The sequence below is a fragment of the Pristis pectinata genome, chromosome 1 (assembly GCF_009764475.1).
Source record: "Pristis pectinata isolate sPriPec2 chromosome 1, sPriPec2.1.pri, whole genome shotgun sequence".
Taxonomy (NCBI): domain Eukaryota; kingdom Metazoa; phylum Chordata; class Chondrichthyes; order Rhinopristiformes; family Pristidae; genus Pristis; species Pristis pectinata.
In genome coordinates this window covers 28,965,238-28,985,770 of record NC_067405.1, presented here as the reverse complement: position 1 = coordinate 28,985,770, position 20,533 = coordinate 28,965,238, and the positions used below count along the sequence as shown (strand labels likewise).

The window sequence follows — 20,533 nt, the reverse complement described above, 5'->3', positions numbered from 1 at the left end:
TCAGGTCTGCAAGCCTTTGAAGTCCTTCCAGGTGAAGCTGTGACTCCATTGCACTTCTAATCTAGTGTAATTGGTATTCACAATGTGGCTTCCTTTACATTGGAGTAACCAAATTCAGATTGGGTGATCACTTTGCTCAGTCTGCAGTGACTCTGAACTTCCAGTTGCCTGTCATTTTATTCCGCCATCCCACTCTTCCTCAGACCTTTGTGGCCTTCTGCACAATTACAACAAGGTTTAATGTTAGCTTGAGGAGCAATACTTCACCTTCCATCTGGCCACACTGCAGTCTGCAGGACTTCATTGTGAATTTTTCAACATTCTTTCTAGCTTTCTGCTTGTATGAAAACTGACCATTTTTGACTGTCATCAGTTTGCCTCCACTTTCCCTTTATGTTCTTTTAGTATTATCTATCATGCTGAGCATGCCCCACAGCCTTACCATTAACAATTAGTTACTTACACACACACACACACACACATGCTTACTTACCTAATCAGATCTTACCTGCCACATCAAATCATTGTGTCTCAACCTACCAGAGAAAATGCCTTTGTTCCAACTAGCCCCCCCAATCCTCTATCTTCTCTACTATCCATACAAACTTGTTTCTCTCTCTCACAATTCTAATGACAGGTTCCAGACCTTAAACATTAACTGTTTCTCTTTCCACAGATGCTACCTTACCTGCTGAGTGATTCTGTTTGATATAAGCAAGCATTGTCAGTTTACTGCAGCTTGACTACAGAGATGGTGTGACCTTGGTTTCTAAGTATAGGTGCCGTGGGTTGAACATTTGGCTCCACCACCAGGAAGCTTGTTGGATCTCAGGTGCAACACTAACAAAAAAGACCTGGGAAAAGAAAAGTGTCAAGGCAATGATGCAGCTGTGCTTGATTCTTTGCTGAGATTGGCTCAATTGTGAAACCAAGCTATGTACAAGGACTAAGTTTGACGCCTTCATTTCTCACAAAATCATTAGTCACGAGCAAAACAGTTGTCTTAAATTGTTGTCTTAGACTATTTTCTCCAGTAGACTGTGATGCACACAAGGTACGTTATATGGTAGTAAAATTTCCCATGGTTCAGCTTCCAAATAAATATCAATTAGATCATGTTTCTTTTCGTAAAAATCTATATGCCCTCGTTGAAAGGGTTTATACAGATATGTCTATATTTGTGATTATGTTTTTATAGTGTTCATATGCACCATTGATAGTGTTGACTCATCAGTTCTTTAGGATATTGCTCCAAATCTGGACAGTATGCAAAAGTGCAATTAATTACCTTCATTTGCTCTTGTACCTCCTGTGTTCCATGTGTGAATCAATTAATATCTTTGGTATTACCGTATACATGCCATATTTTAAACACGCTTGATTGTATGAGAAGGTAAATTGGTCTTGGTTCTTAATCTATGCACGTCTCCAACTTCAACTAGACTGTGTTCATCAGTACAACTTCAATTAGAGTGTGTTCATATGTACAACTTGTAATCAGGTCTTTCCATGGTTTACTCTGCAACTTTGGAAGCCGTCACCAGAAGATCTTGTTATAGGGTATAAATGGCACATTCAGGTTCTTTATTTGAACTCCTTTGTATAGTCCAGATGATGCACAAGGCACTCCGTTTTCAAGGTCATGGATTCTGTCTTGTGGTTAAATTGAGATTTTTTTTAAAATCCATTGTTGTCTTTGTGATGTTATTGGAGAAGTAGCTGATTTTTGGGTTGAAAATTGCTAGTAAAGGCTTGTAATTGTTACCAATTTGAATGACCTTCTAAGAGGAAATGAATAGAACTTTTTGACACCAAATACGTTAGCAAGATTTTTTTCCCTTTGCGTGTAATTTTGTCAGAGCAGGATGTGAAAGCAATAAATTTCTCCTGGCCTTCATCCACCACATGGCTGATAATTACCCCAACGCCCTGTACTGAAGCATAATTCACGGGTGGTTTTGTAATGAACAAGAAGAGCTTTATTTGCATGCTTCTGGCACGAGGTGCAGTTATTACTCTTTGCTTCTGGTCACAGGACAGCTCTTGCTTCATCATTTAAGATATCAAATCTGGTAGGAAAACTGCATAAAATTGTACCGTTCTTTAGAGTTCACACCCATTCTTGGGTTTCGGACATAATGGCTTTTGTCCATCAAAACTTTGCCATCACTGAAACAAATACATTTATATAATTCAGCTTCAATTGCCATTGGCATTCCTCAGTTATTAAGGTTCATTGTAGCGGCTGCTACCGCGATGCGAAAGTAAGACACTGGTCGATGAGCTGCAGAACAAAACTGATTTATTTTCCTGCCTTGCGTGGGCCTTTTAAGAGGAACAGTTCCTGCCCACCAAAAACAGAAATGACGTATGCGCTATGTCGTCAAACTTTTCCCACGCACGGGTTCTCCCCGACGCTCGGGGAAGACTAAGGCCCAGCGCCATCTTAGGCCTCGCCGCTCCGATGACGCGCGACCCGACCACCGAGCCGGTTCGCTTGCTTGGATGGTGAGTCGCTATATCATCAATTATATTATGTTACTGCAAAAGACAAATTTATGCATTTTCAAAATACTGTTGAAATTAAATGGCCCAGCGCCATCTTAGGCCTCGCCGCTCCGATGACGCGCGACCTGACCACCGAGCCGGTTCGCTTGCTTGGATGGTGAGTCGCTATATCATCAATTATATTATGTTACTGCAAAAGACAAATTTATGCATTTTCAAAATACTGTTGAAATTAAATGTTTCCAGGCTGATTATAGTGCCAATCATCATCTTGATGTTTTTGTTATTGATCAAAACCTATATCTTGAAATCTTGATTCACTAGGTTTCCACTTCACCCATTTCTAGCATGCACACTATATATGCCAGTTTCTTCATTCATGTCAGCTATCATCCAGTGAAGTTCAACTTGATCATCTGATTTCTCATTCACTTTGGGCTACAACCCCAAGAAGTTGCAATATGCCCCTGGTTTTGGTATCTATAAAAGGGCAGCTGTTGCACTTCTCACACAAATTTTCTGGCTCTTGTTAGTAGTAGTATTCTCTATTTGTGCTATCGTTACATACAGCATATGCCATTGGAATGGAAAAAGCTTTTTAACATGTAATGTTGCCATCTCCATTGAAGTTGGGCTTTATCAAAACTAAGCTTGGGTATTGAATCCTTAATCAGTCAATCCACAAAGTAGGCTATAGAAGTTCTATTAAGGAAAACTCACAGACGTAGTAATGTAACAAAGGGTTTTTCTTTGCCATGATAAAAATGTAATTGATTCACCATACTTTTGATATTGCTGTTCTGAACTTGTAATTTTCAGTTATCTCCAAAGGTTGAAGTGCTCCTTTAATTACTTTACCACATCTGCAAAAGAGATATCCATTGCTTTTTAAGGTCTAAGTAAATTAGTTAGAGTGTTGTATGTGTCTGGTCCAAGTGTAAGATGATCACTTATTTAATTGCCTTGTGGAACATTTTCTGCGCTTTCATCTAATTCTATGATATCATTGGCCGTAAAAAAAAACTCTGTGCTCAATAAATGAGGCAAAGGATTGTTAATATGTAGTGAAAGTTCTTAACTAATCACAATAAAGAACCAATGTAGCAACCTTGTTTTCAGCACTTTGAATTCAATGACATCAACATGGTCAATACTGTCTTTTTCATTGTGATTTCTGTGTAACGGCAGCTATTGGGAGCCTGGAATCACGACTGCCAATGAACCCCTCCCTGTGCAAAGATTATACTGGCACATGTTGGCTGTTGCTGGGATTGTGTTCCTTACTGTACCTTCACCACTGGCACATATTGTTTGTACAGTGCTCCTGAGAGATTGACAACTATTGCTTCCCCATTTACAGTAAAGCTTCAGGACCAGAGCTGCTAAGCTCATGGTTAACACGCAAATAAATCTCTGGGGGAAAATATCATCTCCCACACAGTTCTTGCATTTCACTGCCAGTTTATATTATCATCAGTATCCGTTAACACTACATACAAGTAGACTCTATGGATATTGAAAAATCAAAATGATCTATTAACAATTGGGAACACTTTATATCTAAGCAATTTGCACATTACTCCAACGTTCTTTCTTAAGATGGACTATTACACAGTAGGCATAATCACATCAAATTACAGTATGAAAATGCATTATAACAGGTCTGCTCTCCTCCCTTCACATTCACCCATGACATTGCAATGAGGGCATGCAACAATGACATTCAGAAAAACTGATGGTGTGAAAATCCAAAAAAACTGCAAATCTGAAATAAAAACAGAAAATGGTAGAGAAACTCAGTAGGTCAGGTAACGAGAAATGGAAAGGGAAATTGAGTTAACATTTGAGTTTGAAGACACTTTGCCAAGTGATGGTGTGAGTTTTTTTCCTCTTTCAGATAATCAAAACTTTTAATGATTTCATAATAGAAACATACAGCATGTAAACTGGGCCTTTGGCCTACTGAGTCTCAGCTGACTATCATGCACCCATTTATGCTAATCCCTACAGTCCCATGAATTCTCCTCAGATTCTACCTGTCATCTATACACTAGGGTCAACCTACAGTGGCCTACCAACCTGCATGTTCCTGAAATAGGGGAGCAAACTGGAGCACCCAGAGGAAACCTATGTAGACTGAAATCAACTTATAAATATCGTATGGGAAAGAGAGTGAAAAGTTATCTTCTCAATAAAAATAATTCCAAAGAGATCAAATAATTCTGCAATGCAAATTAACTCAAATTTTAAAAAAGTGGGCTGACATTTAATGTACTGTACAATTCAAACACTTTAATGTTAACCTTCATTTCAAAATGTATAAATCTACATACAGTAAATAAAGCAGTTACGTTGTTAGATATGAATCTACATAGAAATATACTATTTCATTCCCTTTAATTTTGTTAAAGTTCTGTGATGCCCAGTGATCTGTTCTTTGAAACAATCGTTACTTGTGATTCTGCTTTGACCACAATTTTACTTTCCTGGAATGGCTGCTTCTTTTGTTTCTTTATGATGAATGCATGCTGCAGTAGCTGTTTTGCTGAAGGACGCTTGTGTTGGTCCCTGGGTGTAAGAAAAAAAATAAAATAATTTTCTTGCTCTTACACAACACTGCAGTGGAAAGCACAGCACTTAAACATTCCACAGTGACTTAGCTAACATTTGTTGAGTTTGTTTTAGTGGGTTCAAGAATGACAAAATCAATTTTGTTTCTTCTGACATTCAACACATTTATTTCATTAAAAGTCATATTAAAATTGCAGCATCTAATATTAATATGGTAAAAAAAATTGCTTTCCTTCCTTTGTACAATGAATTTTGCTTTAATGTGCCAATCACCAATTCATTACAAGAATTCTTGACCATTATAAGATCTGGAATAGTTCATCAGAATATGCTCACATGTATAATGTGAATGATTACTAGATTTACATGAATAACAAGATCAAATTGTAAAATTAAGGCAGTTGCTTAATGTACGTGAGAATAAGTTAAAATCATTTATCTATAATGGGATCATTGAAGGTAAGATGGCTTGACTAATCCTATAAACTGCAATATCTCACATACTATTGAAAGTTCCTCTAAAATGGAAGCTCCGCTGCTGCCGCCCCATAAACACAAGGAAACCCCTGCTGTTAAACAACAATAAAACAATTGGGCGTTTGGAAAGTTGGGGTTGAGATCATGAAATAAAGGAGAGAGAACTCTGTACAATAAAAACCGAAAATACTGGAAACATTCAACTGGTCAGGCAACGTGTGAAAAAGCAAACAATTAGCGTTTCAAGTCTCAGTCCCAGTTCTTCCAAAATTGGGTTTCCAGCATTTTCTGCTTTTTATTTCAGATTTCCAGATATTTAATTTCTACCTGGTCGTTAAGGAATCTTTAGGTAATAATGATCAGTATACATAAAGATTGAAGTAATCTAGTTCATTCAGAAACAAGGGTCTTAAATCAGAACAAAGCAAACTGCAAAGGCATGAGGAAGGTAGTAAATATAACCCCACTCTATAAGAAAGGAGGGAGAGAGAAAACTGGGAAATAGACCAGGAGATCATGTATATGGAAAATGTTGGTGTCTATCACTAAATAAATGATAACAGAGTGCATGGAAAATAATCATATGATCTGGCCAAGTCAAATTGGATTTAGAAAAATGTGTTTAACAAATATTTTGGAATATTTTCCAGAATAGATATGGGTGAATCAGTTGATGAAGTGTACTTGGACTTTCAGAAAGCCTTTGTTAAGGTGCCACACAAGTGATTATGAGACAACACAGAACTGGCGGCTAATACACTGGTGAGGAGGATCCATTAACAGAAAAGGGAGAATAGGAATAAATGAGTCATTTTTGGGTTGGGAGCTTGTAACCAGTGGAGTGATGCAGAGATCAGTGCTGGAGCACCAGCTGTTCATACTCTATGCAAATGATTTGCATTACAGGATTTAGACCCATCCATGGTGAAGAGCTTGCAATATATTTCCAAGTCAGGATGTTATGCATCTTGATGGGAAACATAAAGATGGTGATGCTCCCATGTACCTAAGTTTTTGTCTTTGGTACTAGAAGTTATGGTTTTAGAAAGTGCTGTTGGAGTAGCCTAAGCAAGTAACAGTAGTGTATTTTAGAGGTGGTACACACAATAGCCACTGTGCACTGACGTTAGAAGAGTTGAGTATTTGGAGAGGTGGTTTCTCATTCTATATTTTCTATTGACACAGAAGGCAGCCGTTCAGCTATTGGAATCTATGCCAGTTGTCATAGCATTCCCGTGAGTCTCAACTGCCACTGGAAATACTAATCAAGCAGGTTGGTTAATCCTGGCAGGTGTTGAGCTATTTGTATGTTGTTGCAAGTGCATTCATTCAGCCAAGTGGACAGTATTTCATCACTGTCTTGAGCTGTGCCTCATTAATGGTGTAAAAGCAGGTGTTAAATTACAGAGTGGTTATGATTCAGACTTAAGGTTCAGTTTCTCAAAAGATTTAGGATTGACATATTCATGACTAAATTATTTTCAGTGAAAGAATGCTTGAAAAAGGGGATATGTGGAGGTTAGCTTCAAAGTAAGTACAATCACTTTGCTGTCTCATAAATGATCCCTAAGTTGGTATTTTTATTTCTGAAATTGAATATGATAAGACAAATTGAGTTTTAAGAGAATGATCTAACGTTGATTAAAAGAACAAAGTACTGTCTAACTAATTACTCTATTATCCTGGATAGAAATTTTGTTTGGGGAAATAGCTTTCATCACCATTAAAATGTGTTTGCCTATCAATGCAGCTGTTTGAAATTTGAGGTAATCTTGAAATAGAAGAATAGATATTTGGATTTCTGGGAAAGAAAATAAACTCGAATATAACCCAAAAAAAGCTGTTAATAACCTGGACTTGGTGGCAATATATGGTTTACATTTTAACAATATTGTAAGGATGTTGAATTGTAAACAGCTTTTGAGTAAGATAAAATAGTAATTACAATGTGAATGGGGATATTGCATAAAACAGGAAAATAACACCAAAATGGGAACTTTTCTAAAATGATTTTCTTAGATGAATGAGATTTGATAACCTGGGCCCAAAGATGCCATTCTAATTAAAGTCAGGAAAGGTAGCTAGTAAATGGGAATACAGACAAAGGAAAATAACAATTATGAAAATATTGAATTTCATGATCAAATTCTACAACTTCAGGCAACTTGCATTCCCTGTCTGTATTAGATGAGCCAGGTTATCCACCTGTGATATTGGCTCAGTTTTTCTGTCTCCATTTGCATAGTCTGACTTGCTGGATATGCCCTTCACACTTGTCTTCTGCAACTTTCACACTTTGTCTGTGGTCTTACTCAAACTGCCCCCATTTCAGAGTTTTTATGACTGAGGGACTATGTTCTCCCTCTCCCTCCCCCTCCCCACCCATTAACCCATCAATCAGTAAAAGCATTTTGTCAGGACAATCCTGGCCTCCCACTATTGGAAATATTCACTTTCGTATTTTCTATCCCTCCCCCACCCTCCCTGCAATTGAATACTAACTTGTTTTCTTTCCTTCCAGTTCTAACAAAGGGTCTTCTACCTGCAACATCAACTCTGTTTCTCTTTCCGCAGATGCTGCCTGACCTGCTGAGTGTTTCCAGCATTTTCTGTTTTTAACTCTGTCTGAAAGCCTGGCCAATGCTTGCAATATCAGGATCCATACAATGAAATAAGCAAAGATTTCCAATTTCATGTGTCCAAGTAAATTTATAATAGCCTGTATTTTGCAGCTTGTGCTGAACAAACAGTGCTCACCATTCATTAACCTCACAGATTTTGAGGGTTTCTGGGCAGTAACCTACAGTGAGCTGACTTTCTGAAATAGAGCACTACCTTCTACAAAGGATCTGTGATCTGTCTGATGCGTGTCTCTTGGAATCTTTATTGAGGCAAGGAAAATATATGAAGTGTAACTTCAAACATTAATTTCAATGTCAAATTAGTTACAGAAAGGGTAACAATGAGAATTAGAAGACTGCTAAATGAGAAATTAAAAAGCAAAGTAAATTTTAACTTATAAATGTCCAGCAATAATTAAGCTCCTATGAAAAATAACATTTTAAAGTTTGTTTTGTGGTAATTAGGACATCACACTGTTAAAAGTATACTTAAACTTCATTGGAATTGACAACCTTTGCTGTTGCTTTTTGTGGGTAGGTTTAACATCACACTCTTAATGTGAATTAACTTCAAATTCTCAGCAAGATACCAGTGTAGCAAAGTTTTGGATCAGTGGGACAAATATTCCTGATTTCCAGGAGTACTTGTGAATAGTGGAAGTTGTTCACCAGTTTACTCCTTGATAATGGTAAGCATTGATAGCCACTTCTAAGGCAAAATCCATGCTGATGAAAAATGCATGTATAAACATTTAAGGTTGTAAGCACACTATCTTTCCAATTATGATGCTGTTGTCTAATTTTGCATGTCCAAGCCTATTACTCAATTGCATATGATTTTGAAATGAGACTGAATTACATCTGCATTCCTCATTATTTCCCCACTTCAATGTAATAAAAATTAGAGAAACTGTTAAAGAGTTAGCAACCTGGTCAGCTGCATTGTCGCCATTAAGTAAATTTAAAAATTACACCCTGTATTATAACACCACAAGAAGTTGATTAAAATTTTAAAACTCACTTACCTTGTCAGACAAATCTGTACAAAATCTTGAGCATTCTCTGAAAACTGATCAGGAAGGTTGGGCATCAGCCCTCGATGTGCTCCAATGTAAAACATGGCTGCCATTTTGTCCATATGTGCCAAAGGTGGTTTCCCAGAAGCCATTTCAAATACTGTGCAGCCAATACTCCAAATATCAGATTTTTTGCCATGTCCAGTCTCATTAATCACTTCAGGTGCCATCCAATAAGGAGTTCCATGCATTGATTTTAACATTTCACCATGTGTCTCATTCATATTCACACAAGTCATGCGTTTGGCACATCCAAAATCAATGAGCTTTATCACACCATTAGGCATAAGCATGACATTGTTTCCTTTTATATCTCTGTGAATTACTTTGTTATCATGTAAATAGTCCACTCCTTTTAAAACTTGTTTCGTATATCCACAAAAAACAGGCTCTGATAATGGCCCAAAACAACTTATAATACCAGCTATGGATCCACCAGGAACAAACTCCATGAAAATGCTGACAACATTGGCCTCTAGGTTTGTACCTAGGAAATGCACAATGTTGACATGCTTTAAATCTTTAAGTAGCTCGATTTCCTCTTCCAGTTTCTGATATTCCTTTTCTGCTATGGTTTGATTTGTTGCATCCAAGACAACCTGTTTAACAGCGATTAATTGACCTTGACTGGTTAGACCACAATATACCTGAACGAAAAGAAATGACAAGATTTTTTTATTTGTTCATTTTTCAGGATCTGGGCATCACTGGAAAGGCCAGCACTTCTTGCCCATCCCTAATTGCTCTCAAGAAGGTAGTGGTGAGTGACCTTCTTGAACCACTGCAGTCTTGATGAAGGCATTCTCACAATGCTGTTGGGGAGGGAGTTGCAGGGTTTAGACCCAACAATGAAGGAACAGTGACATAGTTCCAAGTCAGGATGGTATGCAACTTAAAAGGACAATATTCTGGTTTGTGGTATTTGCATGAAACATTATCCTTCTTGGTGATGGAGGTAATGGACTTGGAAAGTGTTTTCACTGTAGCCCAGGTGAGTCACTGTAGAATGTTCTGTAATTGGTACACACCACAGCCACTATGCTCCAATATGAAGGCAATGAACATGTAAGGTGGATGGGATACCAATTAAACCAGCTGCTTTGTCCCAGTGGAACTTGGAGCTCAGGCAAGTGGAGAATATTCTATCACATTCCTGTGACTTTAAGATGGCGGACAATGCCATTGGATGAGTATGTGTAAGTGAGTCACTTGCCATAGGATATCCAACCTCTGGCATGGTCTTATAGCACAGTATCTATGTGGCTGGTTCAGTTAAGTTTCTGGTCACTGATGATCCCCGGGTTATTCATGGTAGAGGACTTGATAATGGTAATGTCATTGAATGTCAAGGTTAAGTGGTTAGTTATTTTCTCTTGTTGGAGTTGGCAATTACAAGACACTTTTGTAGCTTGAACGTTATTTGCCTCTTATCTGCCCATTCCTGACTATTGTCTATATGTTGGTGCATTCAGGCAAATAAGCATCTCAAATAAGCTAAATAATTTCATTAATCAATATCACCATGCATTTTTATTATGCTTTTCTTCCTTTGTCATTTTGAGTTATTATGCAAAATACTGGAATCCTGATAATCAAAGAGGTATTTTGGTGTAATAATTTGGTTTATAACATAACAAGAAAAATAATATAATTTACCTGACTGTTGCTATTTGATGTTTTCCAGCAGAAATGTTCAGGTACTTACTGTGCCATAGGCTCCTTTCCCAAGCACATTGCCTTTAGTCCATATAATGACATCCTCACAATTGGAGCTGCACTCAGACCTTATGGTATTACAAAGTGAACTGCTAGGTCTGCTAGAAGTCTTTGATAGTTTTGTAACTGTATATTCAGCACTCTGTTAAAAACAAAATATTCATGTTTGTGATCTAAGTAATTGCTTTTCTCTTCAACATAATTTAGCAATTTGTAAGTTTATTACTCTCACGATCTATTTTGCTAAAGATCAGTGTAAAAGTTTTTAAAATTACTTACCTGGAAAGATTTTTCATTTATCATTTTCTCATTTGTATTTTCAGACTCATTGTCTTTATTACCATAACATTCCTTTTGTTGGACATGTGTGGCCACTTGTATTTTGCTATCGTAAGTATTCTTTTCTTCTAATAATAACGCTGATGTCAGACAATTAAGTCGTCCATCTGCGATGCTGTCCTCCTTACCACATTTAAACTGAAATGCTGGGTTCATCTGTTCCACAGTCCATGTATTAATCAATGGTTGAACTGGAAAACTTGTTTGATTAGCATTTGGATGTGAAGTGGCTTTTGCTCCATAGGAACTGATGTTATCCTGGTCTTCAGGACACAAGAAAGTAGTTTCTGCTTCATCAACTACAACATCCTGATTAATTCCATTAGACAGAACTGCTGTAGGGTCTTGTGATACATTAGTCCCTACAAAATCTGTTCTTTTGGCTGATTTTATATCAGCTTCATTTTTTTTATTCAGATACTGTTCTAACTCAAATAAGTCAATATCACAGTTATCTGTAACTATGATTTTTGGGAGCATTGATGACATATGGTGATCAGTTGCATAATCTCCCAGATTTCCTCCATCAACACTGGCAGCAGATGATTTATTGTGTATATTATCATGACTCTCTGAAGTGACAGATTTGACTGATGTTTTTTCAAATGAGTCTTCTATAATAGTTGACAAATACTGGCCATCTAGGTGAACCTCATAACCTGGTAACTGATGAGAAGACACTGAACCATCTGAAAGATGGCCAGAACCTGAAACATCCTGACTTTCTAAGTTTTGGAATGATACCTCATTGCTGGAAGTTCTTGCATGCCAATCATGACCAGAAATTAGCCCAACATTTTCTTGTCTTTTATCGCTCTTGAACAAAAATGTACTTTCCTCTGTACTTTTTTTCTTTTTTTTCACATTTGTGTCAATTTTTTTTTGTTTGGAATTCAGTTTGGTTTTTATATGCATTGCATTGTTTTTCTCAGTTGCTCGATTTGATTTTGAAAGCTTACATGTCAGTCCTCTTCTCTGTGGCACAGAATGAACAGTTTGATGAGTAGTTGCACATGTTGTGGACTTCCGCATTGCACGATACAATGGGCTACTAAACATTTCATAAATTCCTGGGCCTTTATCAATTGGATTTATTTCCTGAAACATATCACTGTACTTTAATGCTGAGAAATCACTTGTGGAATTTAATCTTGGAACCTGCGGAATTGGTGATTTGTTAAGACTATTTATATTTCTGTTACCAGATGAATAAGATTTTTCATTAGAGGTTGACCCATTTTTTAAGGTTCCTCCTTGCAGTTTAGTTGGTACTTTTGATGAAACTTGGTGTAGATGAGAATTATCCAGTGAAGGGAATCCAGGAGTTTTTTTACATTGTAGAAAACAAGCAGTTGAAGGCATAAGTGTATCTTTCCTCAACCAACTTTGTGTTGAAATGGGGAGGCACTGCAATGATTTGGAACTAGATTTGTTTCTTTCTGGAGTGGAGTTATTCCATTGATTGATGCAATTCATCTTGTTCATTTTCCTTTTCACTTCTTTTTCTTTTCGTGATAAAATGCTGAAGCTGGAGTTGGCATTGTGAGGCACTTCAAAATTGGCATCTTTCATTTTAACAGAAGTACATTTTGAAATTTGTAGGGTTTTAGTGGGCATTTGTTTTGCCATTGTGATATTTTCAACAGTATTGTACTTTGTTTTTTTATCCTTAAGAGCTATCTTTTCTTTTTTCACAGAAGAGGTATATTTTGTTCCAACAATCTGTTTTGGCATTGATACACATTGTCCAAATTCCGCTAACTTTAGAGGAATTCCTCCAGGGATTATACTTTCTCTCAGTTTGTCTCCTTGAAATAGAGTATCAACTTGTTTCACCTCTTGTTCGGATGCAAGAGCCTCATTAGCAGATATTTTGGTTTTGTATTCATTCTGTAAATTTTTGGTTTCATTCGGACCCACATTTGCAGACTTGAGAACATTGGCACTCATATTCTCTTTAGCACAAGGCAATGATTTGTTCATCTGTAAAGTGGGCTCTCTACACAGAGTTACATCCAACAGTACAATATCATCTTTGCCATAATTAACATCTGTTAATTTATTTGTTAAGCTTGTTTTTGCAATATCAAGTTCTTCACATTTGTATATATATTTATCTGATCCAACTGATGTACATTCTCCTTTACCTTCTAATGTTATATTGTAAGTGACATCCATTGCACACAAATTTTTGGCCACTTCTTCATCTAGAAGGTCTTCGTGCTTGATTTTTGTACCAGCACTGACACAGTCTGTACATGTACTAGGATGAATTTCTAAGCATAGTGGCTTATGACTTTGAGTTTGCTTAGGATTCACATCCTTATTGGAGGAGGTTTGGTTGATGGATGCAGAGATGCTTGTGTATTCACTTACAGAGTTTTGTCTGTTAAACTCTGCTAAGGAATGTGCATTCAATCTTTCTGTCCTCATGCTTGATTCAGGTGGTGAAAAAGAATAAGAGGAGTTTTGTTTTGAATGTGATGTTATAGCTGTACTATCAGAGATACCACATTCATTTTGTTTATCAGTGACTTGTTCACCCTCTATTGGAAGAAGTCGCACAGGTACAGGTGACCTTACAATGCTGGTGCTCGATTGTGCTAAAGAAACCTGCAGTTTTCAAAAGTATAAGATTTAGATTTTGTTTTGCGTCATGCATATCCTTGGGGGCACATTTTACCATATTTCTCTTTTATTTAAAGCAGATAGTATCATGTACTTAAAATTAAAATAAAACTTCAGTTGCAAGGGAATAATCATTAAAATTACTTAAGAGAATTGCATAGGGCTGTTCTTTTATCATGAAACATTTCAATGAACATAATTGACTCTCAGTTAGAATGTTTAAATTTGGGAAGGTCATGAACAGTAACCAATCTTGCAAAGGGTTCTTGCTGGCGCTGCTGGTAATCTTGGGAATTGTATCCAGAGCAAAAGGGATATTTTATTTGTTTTGTGTTCAATGCTTTGATATTACATTTAAGCCAATAGCAGGTTGAAGGCTTGGAGATAATGCTTTGTTAGGGTGAGGTGGCATGGGAGTGCCATAAATGGACTAGTTGGTTTACCAAGTTCAGAAGCTGTGCAGAAATCTTTGTGAGGTCTGTTAGGTGAAAAGGAGTGGAATACTGCTGAGAACGAGGTCAGCAATTTTACCTCATTTCCAGACGGGTGAGTTGATAAGAGTCAGAACTTCAGATGCACCTGCTGCCCAATAAAATTGAAATGGACCAGGAGCATGAAAAAGGGGAGAGAAAATCATGGTATTTGTGATTCCCTTGATGCCAATAACATTGTTATAAACTTAATTATAAACAACTTAAGAGAATAAATTCAGAATCACACAATACCTTGCCAATGCTGTTTCTGCTACTCTCCAAATCTGTTGGCACTTGTTTTTCTAACACTTTCAAACCACAATAAAAAAATGTATATGATAAATATAACATGCAGTGTAACAATTTTATAGGCAAAATTACAACACTGACTTTAAAATGTTGTTGATGATCTTGCATTAATGACTGAAAATCATGTTTTAGAACTTTGTAAGTATAAAAATATTTAGATTAGTCAGACTTTAATTCATAACATCGTTATGGAAATGCACATCCATAGATAAACAGATAAGTGAAAATCTGAATATCTATCGTAACAGCATGATACTCAATATACCATTTCACTGTAATTGTTCATGATTATGGCCTCAAAAAACACCTTTGAAGCCTTATTTTGGAAAGCCAGGGACTGGCTTTGTGCATGGGAAATCGTGTCTCATGAATTTCTTTGAGAGTTTGAAGAAATGACTGAGAGGATTGATGAAGGCAGGATGGCAGATGTTGTCTACATGGACTTTAGCAAAGCCTTTGACAAGGTCCATACTGTAAGCTGATGAGGAAGGTTAGGTTTCATGGTGTCCAGGGTGAGCTAGCCAATTGGATACAAAATTGGCTTGATGATAGGAGATAGAGGGTAGAGTAGAGGGTTGTTTTTCAAATTAGAAGCCTGTGACCAGTAGTGTGCCACAGGGATAAGTGCTGGGTTCCCTGTGGTTTATCATGTATATTAATGGTTTAGAAGTGGCATGTAGAAGGTTTGCAATGACACCAAAACTGGACAGTGAAGAAAGCTGTCAAAAGTTGCAACAAGATCTAGATCAACTGGGAAAGTGGGCAAAGGAGTGGCAGATGGAATTTAACTCAGACAAGTATGAAGTGATGCATTTTTGGAAGTTAAACCAGGGCAGCACATGCACAATGAATGGCAGGGCTTTGGGGAGTGTTGTTGAACAGAGAGACCTTGGGTTACAAGTACATAGTTCCTTGAAAGTGGCAACACAGGTAGACAATGAGGTGAAGGTGGTGTATGGCATGCTTGCTTTCATCAGTTGAAGCATTGAGTACAGGTCCTATGGTTCGATCAATTACACTAATCTTACACTGATCCCATTTTATTCTCACTACTTACCCATCGTCCCAATACACTAGGGGCAATTTCAAGTTGCCAATTAAAGCACCAGCCCACATATCTTGAGGATATGGGGAGAAACCAGAGCTCCAAACCCACGTAATTATAGGGAGGATGTGCTAACTCCAATGGAGAACACCAGAGGTCAGGATCAAATCCGGCTCACTGAAGCTGTGAGAGACCAGCTCTACTAGCTGTGTCACGATGCCACCTTAATGCCTTCCTCCTGAATGCAATTAGTTGTTTGCTTTAAGAAGCAATGTGCATATAATAGGCTGATAGGAAGTAAGTAACCCTAACCCTACAAGCACACCAGTCCAATTTATTGCAAAACAGGAATGGTTAGGTACCAAAAGGAAAAGACTTTAAATCCTGAAATCTAAAACAAAAACAAAAAAACTGTTAGGTACTCTTACCCTGTCATTTTCTTCCAGCCTACCATCTTCTTGGACATTTGTGCATTTGTTAGAGATTGGCTGGGACAGAGTATACACCCATCCCTGGGATTCTGTATTGCCAGATCTTGGGGATTGTGCCCAAGAGTGGCAAACGGCATAGACTTTCTCAAACTTACCACGCAGGAATAACTCTACTCCTACATCAATAAACCCAGTCCTGTGTGGATTTTTTTTCTGGTATTAATCTGCTTTCTCTTGCATAGCTACCTGAACTCATTGAATACTGCTTTGGGATTCAGGAATCCTGACAGAGCAAGTGAGCAATGATCAGGCAAGAGAATATATGGCAAAGCAGAAAGTGGGGTAGGAAGAACCATGATCTGCAAGTTGATAGTTGTTCTAGTGATCACTATTCTTGTCTGGTGATTGCATAATTGGTTATTCCCCAAACCATGATGTTTTTTAACCTTCATAAGGTTTGGATGACCTTATTGGTGTTTTCCATCCTGTTTCTAAATTGATTACGTCATTCTACCTTTGTTCTCACTACTTAGGCATTACTGGAAAACCCGATGAGCTTGGGGTCTTGTTATTCCTATCAGGTGGCCATTATTCCAATTTTTTCCTAACATCTCAGCAAAATAGTACTGTTCAGCAAAATAGTACTGTTCTGCAAAAGAGAATGGAAAATACCAAACTGTGCTTACTTTGCTGAACATTAGTTTTTGTATCTTGTGAAGAATCCAGGGCTGCTTCAGTTTTACTGATATTTGGCTCCAGTTGTGAACCTTGTGTTTCACTGATAACTTTAAGATTGGGCATATTTTTAACCCTTTTCTTATTCCTGGTGGATGGATTTAATGAAGTTGATTTCCTTAGATTTACTGGATCCAGTAGTGTTTCATCTGGGAGCGATGATTGATGATGCTTTTGTCCATCAAGATGCTTCCAAAGATTTGTCAATGCAGTATCTGTGCTGTGAAACATTTCATCAATTGTTTAAAATTATTTTTCTGATATCATGTCTAAACTTTGCTCAGTCATGAAAAGTACATGTAAAAACTAAGTAAACAAAGCAAGTGATTCAGCAATTTAAAAAATGAATCAAATTAAAAGAATCACCTGTATACTAATAATTTGCTTTTGTTTTCCACTGGATTTAACTTAAGTGCATGTATGCATTATATATACATGGTGTGAAAGCCAATAAATTCATTAATTCAAAAAATAATGCACACTGTCGCAGTGGATTATCTCATCAGGCATATGCAATTTCAAAATCTCCATTTACCAACAGTGAGAATTTCAATTCAGTCATTTGCAATGCCACAAAGCAATGCAAAGGGGTGAGATTAAAGCTATTGTTTAGTTTTGCTGCATAAACCTATAATGAATAGAAATCTATCTATATAGCATTACTGTTATTATGAAAAGAATAAATTTGAAGTTGTTTTAGTTTCAACTGAAAGAGAAGTTCATTTTCTATTTGTAAGCACAATGCACAAGAAACTTATTAAAATTTGGTACTGAGTTATATGCATAAGTATATTATAGAAAGTAATTGATGTGAAACATTAACTCTCCTTCTCTTTCCACAGATGCTGCCTGATCTGTTGACCACCTCACTTATTTTTTGCTTATATTTCCAATTCCCAATAGCTGCAGCTTTTGCTATTCAATCTATGAAATGAAAGTCATGCCTGTCCAGTTGTTTTGTATTGCTACTGATGCTTTGGAATCTGCCTGCCAAATGGGGGCAGCTATCCCTAATGTGCTACAGAATTGTGAATAATAGTGGTTTGTCATTAAAGCTGTTTGTTATTAAATGAGTCAGAAATTAAAATTCACCAAGCCTGCAATTATTTCCTCCAATTATAAATACTGTTTTATATCACTGCTAAATGATAGTTTTTTGTGAAAGTTAGAGCTTGCTTCATTATGTTTTTATTGATTTACATGGACCACGTTTTTATTTTACATACATACTTCCGATGCCCATAAGTCTCAATTTCTACACCACGACTGCTAAAAATGAGTAATCTTACTTTACTTACCAACTTGATTCTAGCTTGTTATAAACACAAATCATCTCTTGTAATATATTTTTTCCAGAGTTGAAACAAAGCAGAATTTTCTGCGCTATAGGACAGATATTAATACAAAATCAGGCAAGACTATATGTTCTAGTGCAACCCAAACTACTCACTATGCAATAGAGTAAAGATCTTAATATCATTCTTTGTTGATGTCAGTGAGTCAATATTTCAATATTTGTTCATGCACATCATTCAATTAGCTGGATTTTGCCTGTGCTTAAGTACTAAAACATCTCCAGTCTTGGCAGGACATCTCAAAAGGAGAAAATTGTCTGGTCTTGAAATTCAATCACCCATGCTACTTGTAGTACGATTACATAAGAATTTTGTGCAATTCTGCAATGCATTTCTGATACTGCTGCAGCAAATTAGGATCTGGATGGGTGATGAAAGAACAGTAAGGGCCACAAACAGGAAAACAGGCCCTTACAGAAGGAAGTAGACACACTCATGTGTGACTTAAAAATACTTGACCCACATCTTTGTGTAAAGTCCTTTACAAAAGACATCAAGAGGATCAGCTTCTGATGGGCCAGATTTCCAATCATTATTCAGGGTAGACCATTTTGTTTTGGAGGAGTGGGAACACTAATCACACTGATCCTTTCCAAGCTATCATTTGAGAAGCAGTGTGTTTACAACCATGTCCATCTGACATTATTCTATTAGTTCATCCCAAGTAATCACAGTACACTACTTCCAGCAGCAGTTGGAGTAAGACCATTTTAAGTGCTCCAGCCTTGACCAGGCACAGCTTACAGTAATTTGTGTATTACTCTAAAATTATGCATGATTAGTAAATTCATCCATGTAAAAAGTAGGTGAATCACATCACTCACTTCACCTTGCACCATATAGCACATGTAAATAATTCCCAAAAGCACTGGGACAAACTGGTGCAGATCACTGACATGGTGCAATTTTAACAGATGTTTTTAATCACATTTGAGTTTCTAGGCCCCTGCATCCCAGATGTATTTTAACATATTTCAAGTAGACAAATGGGACACTATGCTTCTAACAGGGTAATTTCACACTTGATTATGGTAACTGGGTTAAAAAAGTAACTCTTTCCTATATTATGAAAAATTAGATTGCATATTTTTCTGCACATATGCACAAAAATAATTTTAAATTGCCTTCCATATATCATCTCACCAATTACACAAAGCTTTCAAATGGAAAAAAATATACTGTAAATGACAGGACCCTTAGGATCATTGATGTATAGAGGGATCTTGGGGTGCATATCCATAGCACCCTGAAAGTGGCAACTCAAGTAGATAGGCCGGTAAAGAAGGCATATGGCATACTTGCCTTCATCAGTTGGGGGGTTGAGTATAAAAGTTGGGAAGTCATGTTGCATCTGTAAAAAACTTAGTTCAGGCCACATGTGGAGTATTGTGTGCAGTTCTGGTTGCCATATTACAGGAAGGCTGTAGAGGATTTGGAGAGAGAGCAGAAGAGGTTCACAAAGATGGTGCCTTTGTATTAGCTATAAGGAGAGGTTGGACAAACTTGGATTGTTTTCTCTGGAACATCGAAGGCTGAGGGGCAACCTGATGGTAGTATATAAAATTATGAGAGGGATAGATAGGGTAGATAGTCAGAGTCTCTTTCCCAGAATGGAAATGTCAAATACTACGTGGCATAGCTTTAAGGTGAGAGGGGGAAAGTTTAAAGATTTACAAGGCAAGTTCTTTTTTACACAGAGGATGGTAGGTGCCTGGAACACGTTGGAAACAGATACAATAGCAACCTTTAAGATAGACACAAGAATAGGCAGAGAATTGAGGGATATAGACCATTTACAGGCAGATGTGCAGTTTTAATTGGAATCATGGTCAGCACCGACATTATGGGCCGAAGGGCCTGTTCTTGTGCTAAGCTGTTCTTTTATGCATTGTCTCCTCTTCCCAAATATTAAACAATTTATCAAACAACTGTTACCATAGAGATCATATTGTTTCAAATTATTCAAGTAGAATATGATAGAAGTGCAACCAAGTAATTCTTAATCCTCACCCTAAACAATAATTTGTGTCTATTTTGATCTGCAGCAAATGCATTAAGTTTCCATGATTAAGATTGGAAGCAGACTCATCCTTATTTTCTGTTTCAGTTTGTAATCAACACTATTCTGAAGAAAAGTGTGTTTGAAGATTAGTGCCCTGCCACAAAACTCATGGTCAACCAGGCATCAATGATTTTTACCTTCCTATTATGCTTGTGAGATTTTTACTATCTATCACAGGCATCTTAAG

At 37.1% G+C, this 20,533-nt stretch overlaps 1 protein-coding gene across 1 annotated transcript in view; it reads right to left on the bottom strand.

The window, feature by feature from the left end:
- Positions 1 to 4,913: 4,913 nt before the first annotated feature.
- map3k19 (mitogen-activated protein kinase kinase kinase 19) overlaps positions 4,914 to 20,533 on the bottom strand; it is a 31,181-nt gene continuing 15,561 nt past the window's right edge. The window contains exons 6-13 of the mRNA XM_052027105.1: positions 18,228 to 18,312; positions 16,881 to 17,149; positions 14,662 to 14,717; positions 12,268 to 13,921; positions 11,249 to 11,997; positions 10,959 to 11,111; positions 9,203 to 9,900; positions 4,914 to 5,076 (exon numbers count right to left, since the gene is read on the bottom strand). Of these exons, the coding sequence (XP_051883065.1) occupies positions 4,914 to 5,076; positions 9,203 to 9,900; positions 10,959 to 11,111; positions 11,249 to 11,997; positions 12,268 to 13,921; positions 14,662 to 14,717; positions 16,881 to 17,149; positions 18,228 to 18,312 (3,827 nt within the window). The remainder of the gene's footprint in view (positions 5,077 to 9,202; positions 9,901 to 10,958; positions 11,112 to 11,248; positions 11,998 to 12,267; positions 13,922 to 14,661; positions 14,718 to 16,880; positions 17,150 to 18,227; positions 18,313 to 20,533) is intronic.